Source organism: Acipenser ruthenus, chromosome 25 (assembly GCF_902713425.1).
Source record: "Acipenser ruthenus chromosome 25, fAciRut3.2 maternal haplotype, whole genome shotgun sequence".
Classification (NCBI taxonomy): domain Eukaryota; kingdom Metazoa; phylum Chordata; class Actinopteri; order Acipenseriformes; family Acipenseridae; genus Acipenser; species Acipenser ruthenus.
The window spans coordinates 4,490,324-4,503,743 of NC_081213.1; the positions used below are offsets into that span (position 1 = coordinate 4,490,324).

The 13,420-nt window shown below is 38.1% G+C and overlaps 1 protein-coding gene across 4 annotated transcripts in view; it reads right to left on the reverse strand.

The window, feature by feature from the left end:
* Positions 1-278: 278 nt before the first annotated feature.
* LOC117412890 (four and a half LIM domains protein 3-like) overlaps positions 279-13,420 on the reverse strand; it is a 32,010-nt gene continuing 18,868 nt past the window's right edge. For all 4 annotated transcript variants that reach the window (XM_058999539.1, XM_034021513.3, XM_058999540.1 and 1 more), the window contains exons 2-6: positions 5,538-5,713; positions 5,042-5,216; positions 3,936-4,105; positions 3,465-3,651; positions 279-3,219 (exon numbers count right to left, since the gene is read on the reverse strand). In XM_058999539.1, the coding sequence (XP_058855522.1) occupies positions 3,068-3,219; positions 3,465-3,651; positions 3,936-4,105; positions 5,042-5,216; positions 5,538-5,693 (840 nt within the window). In that variant the 5' untranslated portion in view covers positions 5,694-5,713 and the 3' untranslated portion in view covers positions 279-3,067. The remainder of the gene's footprint in view (positions 3,220-3,464; positions 3,652-3,935; positions 4,106-5,041; positions 5,217-5,537; positions 5,714-13,420) is intronic.

The window sequence follows — 13,420 nt, forward strand, 5'->3', positions numbered from 1 at the left end:
TCTATGTGTATGGTAAGAAACAATGTTGCTGAGCTCTGTGCTTTAGACCACAATCCACATGCATACCAATATTTAGCAGATGGTCCAGATTTCTTTTTTTTTTTTTTAAACATTCCTAAGGTTTCACAGACCCTAATTTACTTCTAATCTTGGACTACCTATGGTGCCTAGATAAAGTAGTCCAAGGTTAGTTCTAATTGAGGTCTGTGAAACCACCCCATCAAGTACAATAATCCATAACACTACACCAATATATAAAACACAGAAACAAAAGTTAATTTATTTATAAATGTTTCTTTAATTTGTTTTCTTTACAAAACCATAAAAAATTGAAAATTAATAAAATACGCAGAACATTTTTTTTTCTTTTTTAAACAAAGGTCTTCATGCTCAGAGAATTACAGTTTACAACCTCATAAGCATTATAAAGCATAAAGTAGTACACTCTGACTTGCCAGCATCAAAGCTATTGAAAAAAAAAATGGAATATGAATTTGCATAGGTGACTATAAAAAACAAACAAACAAAAAACAAACACTAAATTCAACATGCATACCATTCTTACAGGTAGATGTACGAAGATGGGCCAGTCACAACGCAATTTGCATTTCTGCTGCAATTCACGTAGTGTATACATTTTGTGGTTTGTACCAACAGAAAATATGTTGAGAGCTGCAATACACCAACTTAAATATTTGTTGCGTCATCTTAGAGTGATCTCTAGCATTGCAAGAGTCGTGCAACATTTTTTAGAAATAAATAATGAAAGGCAGTTTAATCTCATCAGATTCTACAGTGGGGCCCCACTTTCACCGCCAAATAAAAAATGTGTTTCTATCAAAAAGCTTTTCATAATCGTGCATTTCGCTAAACCGGACATGTTTGTCCAACATAAGGAGGTGTCGGGGTTTAAAAAAAATAATCGCACACACATTTAGTGCTCAATGTATTTTAAAATGTATACATTATTGCACTGAAATACACTAATGTGTTTTGGGTAGGCTACACATTACATTATGAAAGATATAAATCTGTACAGTATGCCTATACAGTACAGTAGTAAAATCAAACACATACCTGGTGCACTTTTTACTTTAGCCTGTAGCCTACCGATAACTCAAAATAAATCATGCTGCTGCATTGTACACATTATTCTAAACAAACAATTTTAGCGTTTAATTGTTATTAACTTTCGTGTACTTAATAGCCTAGACAATTAGCACAAAATAAATCATGGTGCCACATTGACAAGTTATGATACTTCAATTCTTGTTTATACGAATTTCAAAAGGACCAGCAACAAATTTTTACATTATACCACTAACTCGTATTTTCATGAGTAGCCTATAAGCCAAATGTATAGTCAGTTTTTATTTAAGTTACTCAGTGGTGCAGTGTGAAATTGTGCACAATTACAAACCACCTGCACATTAATAGAACAGGTATGTATCCTATTCCTACACAGTTTTAAAGTCTTGCAAGTACATCCTACTTTTAGGGAAAAAAAAAGGTATTTGACTGTTTGCCTCAAAACACATTGAGCACAACTGGCAATGCATGAGAAAAGGCGCACTGGGAAATGCCAGCAACAATTGTGACTGTTTAAAACATGCTTTCAAGTTACCAAATTCATGCAATTATAAATGTCGCATTTGCCAGCAGCTTTAGTACACCTCATTAAAATGTTTGAGAACCCTGATTTGCGTAATCTCCCACCCACTTTTTGAGAATTTATGCAGGAACGCCCGCAGGCTGAACCACAAAGCAAAACAGCTGCTGTAAAGCATCCCCTAATAAGTCACATAAAAGCATTGCGCTTGTTTAGTACATTTCACCCCAGACTTCCGACTCGTTTGCAACAGGTTTGCGACAGTCACAACACTTTAGTACATCTAGCCCTTAATCTCTTTAACAAAGTACAATGTGGAGCTTGGGGGCTAGCCCACTTTTTCAAACCTTTTGGTTACAAAGCAATAATACTATTCAATATAACACACGTAGGGAAAAAGAAAACACAGCATAGATTAGAAAAATACAAAAGTTGTGTGTTATTAGTGGTAACATGATGGGGAGATCTGTGTGTGAAACCCAAATGATGAAAATAAATCAATTTTATTGGAATTTTATTAGTGGTTAAAAAAAATCATGCATGATGCTCAAAACACTGTAGAATGAAGAGCGAGTACATATGTACTTACATTATATATATATATTATATATATATATATATATATATATATATATATATATATATACATACACACACACACATATGGTGTCATACTTTAGAAAACCAATGGACCTTTTAGGGAAGTGTGTATATGGTACCCAGTTATGGAAAAAACAAACAAACAAAAATCATCCAGTTTTAGTGGTTTTGAGCTTAAAATGATGCAACCAAATACAAATGTTCAATTTTAGACCTTGGCTTGCACATAAATATGCTCTACTTAATGACTTTAAAATTGGTGATGAAATAAAGCAAGCATTATTATTGCTTTTCAAAAATAAATTATATGGGTCCCTTTTTATTTTTTATTAGACATTTTTTGGTTTGATTTACATTTTATAGATAATACCTAAAAGCTTTTATAGTGTATATCTAAGCATGCCAAAATATCTTTAATATACATTAAGTATTACTACAGTGGACTGGAAAAAAAAAAAAAAAAAGGTTTGTAACAGTTTGAATGTACATTCAAAAATGAAACCTTCAACTGAAAATAATAAACAGCAACATTAAAAAATAAAGCATTTGAAAGCTGTGGCTCAAACATATATTTGTCATGGATATATTGAACATTTTAAAATGTACTTAGTTTAGTTTTTTCTTTTCTGAAAAAAAAAAAAAAAAAATTCAGCTAATGATTTGGAGTAGAGATTCGCTCGAAACCCGCCAAAATGTGGATATATATAGATGCAGCTATTATTCTTTGAACAACATTTTTTCAGGTCCATTCACACACTCAACATTCTCCACACACTTCCAGATGCACCCTTTTCTATTTCAATGGGTTTATTCAATGACAATGGTCTGTTCTCTGAAGGACTGCGGAGAGCCATTGGTTTATAGGTCGCTGTTACACTCTCGACACAGGACCTCATCGTTCTCTGGGAAGAAGCCTTTCCCCACCAGGGAGGCAGAGCATCTGGAGCAGGTGAAGCAGGTCTGGTGCCACTGGCGTTCTTCAAACGAGATGTATTTACCTCCGCTAAAACCTGCATGCAAAAACATATCCAAGATAAATCAGTTCACAAAGCATTATTCCATTAGTCAACATCAAAAGCGGGCTTTAGTAATGAGTAATGACTGCTTTGATGAATTCATTTGGTGGTCTTCTCTCTGCTCTTTCTAAAGTGGTTGGTTACCAAGCAGAAGTAATATCAGAAGCAGCTACACGTCTTTATTTCTCGCCCTCTCTTGCTGTTTGTTTAAGCTCGGTGGATAGTGGTGCTGTCCATACCTGTGATGGGTTTGCTGCATGCTTCACACTTCTTGGCGTACAGGTTACCGAAGCACTTCAGGCAGTAGGGGCTGTCTTCCCGAGAGGTGAAGGGCTGGCCAGCCAGCTGGGTCTTGCAGCCAGTGCAGACGAAGCACTCTTTGTGCCACGGCTCGTCACGGTAGGTCACTCCACCCTTGGCTAGCGCCTGCACGGTAAGCAACAACAAAAACACTTAACCAAGACTAATGTTACCTACGACAATAGCAGTGTTAACAGATTAACAGGAAAACGGGGCCCTATTCATCTCTTTAAAGGAATGCTTGGTTCAGGATTTTAAAAGAATTTTGTTTAATGAAATCAATTCTGTAGTTCATGAAACTTTTTGAAAGAGCCATGTACAGGTACTTGTTACAGAATGAGCTCTTGTTGTGACTAGGTGACTGTCATCTTCAGTTGGTAGTTTTTCCTGGATCCTGGACACGCTCTTACCTTCTTGCATCGAGTGCAGCGCGGGGCAAACTTATTCTCGTAGCAGGGAACACAGTAATGATCCTCCTTATCAGGAATGAAAGCCTTCGATCCTATAGGCTGCTTGCAACTGTTGCAAATGAAACAGCTTTCATGCCAGGTGCTACCACTGTATTCCAACTTCCGTGAGCCTAGAAAAAGGGGAGATTTTTTAAAAGAATGCTTAAACAATGATCCAAAACTGCACTAGATAAGTTATACAGAACACACGTTAGGAGATGAAATCCAATCATTCGGCTGGTTTAGATAGCTCGTCCAAGACTAGTGTGTGATGAAGTATCCCTTGAAATGAAGCTGCCATCTTGCAGCATTTGAGATGTATCTGCTCCTTTTATAAACCTAGTTACAGTATTAGTCACTCCACAGCGTCTGCTGCTTCTGAAAGACAGTGGGTTATCTCACTCTGCAATCTTGAGGAGTGCTTCTGCTCCCCTGTGTAATGTATTCTTTCTGCCTACACAAAAATGTATTTCCTCAACAGATTGGAAAAAGGACTAAAAAAAAAAAAAAGTTGTATAACCGTGAGTATCTGTAGTAACTTCCTGACAGTGTGTGTGTGTGGAATTCAAATTGCTATCTACTAATTCCATACATTCCTTACACAGCTCACATGTCATAACCACTGCACTCTATTTAAATGCTCAAGCCATAATGTGTTTAACACCATTAAAACTGGCAGCTCGCTGCATACAGGGTTTAAATGGACCTTCAGCTTATGCAAATGGTGAATAGGTTACGATGATTTACATATATTATAACTCTTCAACACTGTAAAGCAACTTGTTAAAAAAAAGTATGCTTCTCATGAACTAAAATAGATATTCATTTTACCCTAATGCATCGCGTCATTTAAGGACTGTACTATACAGCTTACAGGCAGGAAACCGACTACACCAAGCACATTTCACTTGTTCTCATCACTGACCATATCCTAATTAAGACAGTGACAACTTGCGTCTTTTTAACAGAGTCTTTCAATATCTTTTGAAATGATGCTCACTCGCTGGTCCTCACCGTACACAAGCTCTGTGTATGTACAGCGAAGTTCAATACAGTTAGTTCAGTACCTGGCATGACTGTCTCATTGCAGGCGACGCACTTGGATGAGAATTCATTGCAGTAGCAGTCATTACAGAGCAGCTCCTCCTCCTGGCTGGTGAAGGGCTCGTCTGCCAGCGAGCGGTCGCACCGAAAGCAGCGGAAGCAGTGCTCGTGGTAGTGACGATCCTCATAGAACAGCTCCTGCAGGGGGCAAGGGAGGGGAGGTGAGGATCCCTCACAGTGGGGGAATTCTAGCACCCTGAAAGGTTTCATTCTTTAGTCAGACACATAGAATCTCATGGATCTGCAGTTGGTTCTTAATATTGCATTCAAAATTAGTCATCTGCTTTTCTGATTATTCTGTGCCACATGCTTCCTACTAAACGTGAAGTACTGCTTAATCTCCAACGATAATGCTTTTTACTCTTGTATATGCTTGTGAAGGCCCTTGCCCATCACTTTAATACGGTTTAATGCAGGTAGCTTACATATTCTCGTAAGCATGGTAGTCTGATCTCTTACCCTGGCGTCGTGTCCGATCAGTTCTTTGCACTCATCACATGTGTTGGCGAATTGGCTGTCATAGCAGGGGATGCAGTAAGGACTGTCCTCTGACTGGATATACTTCCTGCCATACAGGGACTCCTTGCAGTTATCACAGTCGAATCGCTCGCTCATGGTGTCTTCAGATTCAGACCCTGGAACAGACATTTTTACGAAATGCCGATTACTTTGGGAGATGAGAAGACAAGTACAGCCGGACTGGAATACATTACCATTCTGCTGAACATTTACTCCGGAATAAAGTCCGACAGGCTAAAAGACTGGAGGACCATATTACTTGAAACGCTGAGATTCAAAGCAATGCCTCATTTCCTGAACTGACAAAAGTACCCATACATCAAATTTGCACCGTTCTATATGCATTGTGACAGCTTTCGAATGCAAATGCAGGAGTATTCTAGAAATGTGAGGTATTAAAACATGAGAGGTTTGCTTTTATGTCACAAGCTGAGTTTATGAAGTCATGACTGTTCGTTCATAAATGTGCGAAAATGAACCAGTGTTGGGCAAAATGAAAATCAGGGCTGGCTAGATTTAATATTGAGAGACTCATTCGTACTGTATTAAATCACAAACATGTTTAAGCCTCATACACACTCGAGCAATGATACCCAACAACCATAGATGCATACAGTACAACCACACATACAATTACAAATGTTACCGTGTATCGCCACTCTTGGTACCTGCACATACAACATACATTTGACTGTCAAACTGATCATCCTCAAAAATACTCCTAATAGACTTCTCTGATTTCATCTCGGAGCCCTAAATCCTAAACATCAGTGTACAGGGCGCTTGAGACAAGCCAACCTTTAAACAATGCATGTTTCATTTGAAAACATTTTGCAATAATAAATACCAATGTTAAGAATGCCAGGAAAAGAAATAAAGAAAAAAAGTGGGGAAAAAAGAAAAGTCTACTTGACTGAATGGTTATGTACACTGCAAGTGCCATTTAACCTAAAAATAGTTACAGCAGCAGCAGTTGGAGTAAGAGAGACCACCTATTAAGACTTCCTTCACACCAGCTGAAGCATTAGAGCCACGCTATGCAACAAATACCTGATCCGTTTGAAGCTTGTATTCCAGCACTGGCTTAAACACGATACATTCAAACGGCCTATGCTGTACTGTATGCCAGATCCTATTACATAACACTGTGTACATATTTAGTGAACTGTGACCTAAACCCAAGAGCTAGCTGGCATGGTCTTGATTTTAGACATTGTGTTCCCTAATTTCAGTAAGATCTTGTACAGTTCAAATCTAGTTAACTAAATAGAATACAAAAATAAATAAAAAAAAAAAAGAATTAGCCTGACTCGAGTTATTCCAATACTTTTTTAAAGTTGTGCTCCAGTGCAGCTGAGTCCCGAAAGAATTTATGTGCATTACTTTTCATTAAGGGCTCTGACTAAGCAGATTGACTTACAGTTTTAGACAATGAAGACAACATTTTTGATAGTGGCTTACAGTGTGCCACATTCAGGTATTTTCTGCCTTCTAGTCTTAACCCAGGTGTTGCTTTTGGATGCAGTTGCTTTTGCCAGTGGAGGCATTTTTTTTTTTTACAGCATGCATGTATATATATAACAGTTAATTAAATTTAAATGAGGGTAATTTGTGCCACATTAAGTTACTTTGTTGACACATTAAAATGTGATTAGTTTGCTTGTACCCAGCATTAAAAAAAGAAATATGTTATTACTTGGAAAAAGCCGAATCTAGTGTCAGTATTTACCTTCGTATCTCAGTAACATGGTGCATTACGGCCTGCAAATTAGGTTACCCTGTCTGCCTCAGGCCTCAGCTTAAATTACAGTCAGTATCTAATAAGGCGGAGCTGATTCCCAGAGAGGATGCTTACAGACTGCTGCTGTATTCCAGTGTCTCAGACAGACAGGCCTGGTGCAAGCAGACATCACTTCAGAGATAAACAACTTGTGCTGCAAACAGATGGATCGAGGAGACGGAGGCCAGAGGTTTTAGGGGCACACTGTTCCCTGTATATTCCCCCCAACAGCAATTCCTACTTAAAGTACATGGAGCCAACAGAATATTTCTAGTAAATCTAACCTTCTAGTAATTATATTTGTATTTGATTTAATGGTATTTCAGAAAATACATTAAGAATCTACATACTGTAAGGATCTACTTACAAATTTCAAAGCTGCTGTAATAACTTGGAAGGTCCTTCATGGATTAGGGCCATCCTAAATCTCCAAGAACTACTAACTCCGTATATTTCCATTTGTTCTTTGAGTTCAGAAAATGGTGAACTCTTTGTTGTTCCAAAAAAGTACTTTTAAAAATCAAGTGGAGCCAGAGCTTGTTGCTGTTGTGCTCCTCTTTGTGGAACTCTATTTCGGTTAACATTAGGCAAAGTTGAAAGATCAGATTCCTTTTCAAGTCTAAATTGAAAACATACTTTTAAAATGTGCTTTTATATAATTGGTTGTAGCTGGAGTGTATTGCATATGTAAAGCCGTTAGTTTCCTTTTTTAACTTTGTACAGCGCTCTGGGATGCCAAGGCTTGAAGGGCACTACATGAAAATAAATGTGTATTGTATTTAAATAGTAATTTCCTGTAAAAAAAACAGAATTACATCTGTTTTTATTTGCATCCAATTTTCTTTTGCTTTCCTGAGCTACAGCAGAGCTTGCAGGTGACAGTTACAGCATGATCTCCTGGTCCTGGTGCATGTCTGTCTGTTTCACAGAAAACGACAAAGTCAAACAGGGGAGGAGCAAGCTTGTTAAATTGAATTGGTCCCTTCCCTAGTAAAAACACTTATCGCTTTCAGTTTACAAACTACATGTGTGAACACCCCCCAAAAAAGGGCGTTGCACAACACAATCCAACAGACTTAAAACTTTGTTAAACTTTTAAGCCAAGTAGATTTGTAAAATAATACTCAGAAGTGGACGAGACAATTTGACATGAAAACGGGTTCCCTGGGGTTTGAACTCATTGATAACAGACACTGACATCCGCAATGCAGGGAAGAGACGTTTCTATTGCCATGGCATGGATGATTAAAAACAGAAGCTGGAATCTGTAATACCGCACTGCCCTGCAGTTACAGAAACAGTTTTTGTTTTAGGATACAAAAAAAAAAACCTGCTATAGTGTAAAAGCCGTACTAGTTCTGTTAAACCCATACACATACTGAAATTTCAGGTTAGAATTTATTTAAAGTGAAACCTTTTCAGTTTGAAATGTCCCTCTATAGCAATTTAGAATGTATCTGTGCTGCCAGATTACCTGTGATACGTGCAGGATTGAAGGAAGAAGGATAAATTAGCCTAATTTAAAAGCAAACTCACACTTCATTTATTCTTTAAAGCCGCTTTTGATAAATTCAATAACGTTTGGATTTCTTACACACCGTCTCTGGGGTTTATTTTTGTGTTTCAAAACAGTCTCATCCAAGAGAACTCTTTTAAAGAATTGAACACAGTGACAAGCCATCCCACCTTCCCCCCTAAACATGGCGATACAGTATTACAAGAATAGTAAGAAACCATTTAAGTTGCAGACAGGTCTAGGAAAAAACACCACTCAACCAGTAAATTAACCTTATGAGATATTTAAAGTGATATTGGAGGTTTTGTATTTTATGTACATATTTAGCTGATCCTATTAAAAGACATCAAAGAAAGAAAGGTCCTCTACTAAGTACTTTGTTGTATAACAGGGATGGAAATAAGACTCACATTGCATAGCAGTTTAATCCATTTCTTGTTTTACTAGGAGTTTAAATCAGACACACCTGAGCTTGTTACCCATGTGGCTAATCGAGCTTGTAGTAAAACCTGGAGTGGGTGAAAATACTATGCAATAGGAGCCTGATTTCCATCCTTGTACAAGACACTGAAACCATAGTTGTCCTACAGTTACTAAAAGCTGAAAAGAGTTCACACAAGATACATCACCAGCTACTGAAATGCGATAGTGTTTTTACACGTACAAAATTGCTAAACAATTTGTGAATGACAAGTGCAACAGCTCAGATAACAGATATGAAACAAGTAGGGACACATCACCACCTCTGAACACCCTGTTCAGTTACATAAGACAGGTAACACATTACTGCTTAAATATATATTGTATGATTAACAAATCACATTTAAAGTGTGGCTTACTCGAGCAGTACATATGGTCACAGACTGCCAATAAAGCCCTTCGAAACCTCGGCCATGCTCTGCTTAACATTAAAGCGTGGCGGTTTGCTTTGGACTGGGAATCTCACGTGCCATTTGAAAGTGTTAAGAAAGTGACTTGTAAATGTCTGTTTGAATGGAGACAGACATAGCTGGAACAAGAAAACGGGACCATATTCTTGTAACAAATCAGATCAACATTTCCTGGTAAGGAGGCTCAGCTTTCCCTTCCCAAAATGCATCAGGTCTAGAAACAAGAATCTCACTGTATAAAAGTTTCAGCAACTATGAACTAGTGCTGGTTGATCAAAATAACCCCTTAGGTATCCCTTAGGCTTGGTACATATAAATAAAACGCCATTCCAGGTATTACTGTGCGTTCTCCCATCCTCGACATGTTATCTTTTACAATTCTGTTTACTTCAACGAAGGAATAAACACTGCCTACCAATAAGTACTTCGACTGGTAAACAGTTCATTCTGTCCCTGAATCTTTAAACAATGTCATTTCAGTGTATACTTAATGCGCTGTGATGAAGATCCATGTACAAAAACAAAACATGGAGAGGACTGCTGCCAAAACAACCACGAGTAAGGAAAATGTTTAATACAAAATGATCAGTTTTGCCTTGATACTGTACATGCAAAGAAAGACTGATACCATACATAGGCAATCTGTTGCAACTAGTCATTGGCTTGCCATTATACAAAATACACTGGTACAGTAATCTCTGCCTCCTACTGTATCTTAACCACCTTTGTTATAGTGAAAAGGAATCCGTTACACCTCCAGGCTGCACGCCCTGATAAGACTGCCTGGTGTTTATTTTGTGACGCCGTTTTAAAATCGGCAGCGATAACGGTGGGCGAATGAAATGTTCCACAGATGCCACAGAGATCCCAAGCAGGACTCTTCTTATTCATTGGGAGTTCCTGAACCTGCATGGTTACATCAACATTAGTTCTGTTTTGATTTTGAAAGGGGATCAAAGCTGGCCACGTGTGGATTTGGCACAGGGCCACGCTTGGCCCAAGCCAGATGGCCATTGTGTTTTTTTTTTTTTCAAGCTTTGTATTAATAACTCAAACCAGGTGGGACTGTGCTATTGTGTGCAGCATTAGTCAGTGGTGTGTTTATGTGATGATATACAGCATAGTTGGTATGACCGATCATTCTCTATTGATAAATGATGGACCTGCTCCCTGTGTCTACAAGAGTCCCACTGCACAGCCATTACCTTACACAGCTGAATCCGTGACCTTTAAAACTGGAATATCATCAAATGTCTGAGTTTCAGTTTTATGAAAGAAACATGAAAAGCCTGACCATCTTGTTATGCTCAAATGGTTAGATTTACCAAAAACAATGACCTTTCCCACAGCTGACATACATTTTGTAATTGTCTTTTTTTAAAGCTACTAGAGTGTTGCCATATTTAAAATGGACTCCATGCTTTCAATCAAAGTTCGCCGTCACTCTGCAAGGTTCAAACTGCCATGCCAAGTTCACAAGTTTACAACCCTGCTTCTCAAAGCTGTGGCAGAGGGCAAATTTGTGCCCAGGAGACCAAAGTGCCCAAGGGCTGCAGCTGACAATCAGAAACACTGCATTACTGTTTTATTGGTAGGGCAACAAGTCATTACTACCCTGTGCTCTTCAATCTCTGTGTTTGTGCCATTTAATACATCTGTATTGAATATCCTTTTATTTTCACATTAGTTGATAAATGTCAGCAGAGAAACAATCATGGTATCGACCTTCTGACGAATACAACTTGCTTTAGAACAAATCAAATAGGACTCTTGTGTATTTATTAGTATATACCCAAACAAGACTTGGTCAGTTCCGATCATACTGTGAAATCTATGGCACTACAGTATGTGCAAACTACAGACCTCCTACTTCTATTAACTTCCCAGGGCTATTCCAGATGCCTCAATATGGCATTGTGCTTGTCATTGTAAAAAGGCTGATGCTTCTGAAAAAAGCTCTTGACCTTGTTCATGCAGCCAATGGCTTGTTTTGTCTTCCAGCACTTTGATTGACGTCAGAATATGTGCTAGCATGATGCATGAGCAATTTTCATATAAATGAGAGTAGTGGATATAAACTCAGATCTGGAACAATGGATTTCTTGTGTAGTTTTGTGCTCCTGCCAACTCAAAACTGTCTCCATACTGCTAATCCAGCACTGTGATCAAAATCAGACCAGTTTCAAAAGAAAAAAAATATCCAAACATTATGGCAGAATAACATTATGTTTATGCTAGCACCCAGTCTCAAATCAAGAGTTCACATTTCTCTTATTTATTTATTGTTTTATACTGAAAGGGAAGCAACTTACAGAATAGTGCTCTTTTATAACACCGACCATGTATCCTCTTATATCTCACCTTTTGTATGTACAATAATGACTCGTGAGCTGTCGGATAACTGTAGTAAAAAAAAAAAAAAAAAAACAACCATACCACACCACGTCCGTAGGAGGTGTTGGAAAATACTGGATTTCAGATTGCCCAGTCCCTGGGGGCACCAGTGAAGGAAATGGAAGGTAATTGCTCATGATAAAAAACAGTGTTCCGCAAGAGAACTGAAGTACAATGTAGGATCATAATGCAGCCTCTATTCATTAACTAAAGGAAGGAGCTGTGTGGACTAACAAACACACACACACACACAGAGCAGCTGCACAGGAACATGTGTTCTTTTGGAACCCGTTCCGGTTCCTTTTCTGTATGCTGGGCAACAAAGATTTCCCCATTTCATGGGCTTTAAAAAAAAACTGGGAAGCACTGTCTGAAGACAGAGAGAATACTCCCTTTACAAAAAGGATGTTTGTCAGTACAAAAAATGCTTTTTTGTAATCTATAAAATAGATATATTTGTGCTATTTAGGAAGCTTTGTGAATTAGCTTCCTAAAATAAAAAAAAAAAAACATTTTACAGCATAAAAAAAATAAAACACACAATAGAATCTCTGAATTTATTGGCTGCCTGGCAAAAAGAAGAACAAACAGTGCTGAAGTTTCACATTAAAAGCCACGTTCCTAAAGGTATGGTCATGAACATTACATATGCCGTCTTCTCCAGCCCATTTAGGTTATTTCACCTTGATTATCCCTGAAGAGTCTGGACAAAAGACTATTGGCATTTAAGGCGGGTGGATGTGTAGCGTTTGCGGGTGGTCCGGAGGAGTTTACACTACACGCCGCGGTTTATTTACAGCAGTTATGCTTGCACATTGCTTCATCGTTTCAGGACTTTCACCGGAACAAAACACATAGGCCGCAGCAGGAAACAGAAGTGGGTTTCGCCTCCATGTGTATTTAGATGGAACTGCGATTCCAGTAACTGATAGGGGATTGATGCCATATTAAAATCAAGAAAGAGGAGCACAAAACAGGTTATACAATATAGAAACTGTGTGTAACACACACTTGTGTAAAATTGGATTCATGGAACTGGTTCGTTTGTAGGGGTGTAATGAATTAATCGGCTGGTGCTTCTCTATCAAAAGATGGAACGAATTAGTAAAGAGTCTAAAAATATGTACCTGAAATAATAATTGGAGACTGGTCAAAAATCCTTCCGTAACAATTTAAGCATTTTTCATGCCGTACAAGTGGCCCCTTAGCTAACCCTATTGACAGTGTATTCATTGTCCAAACC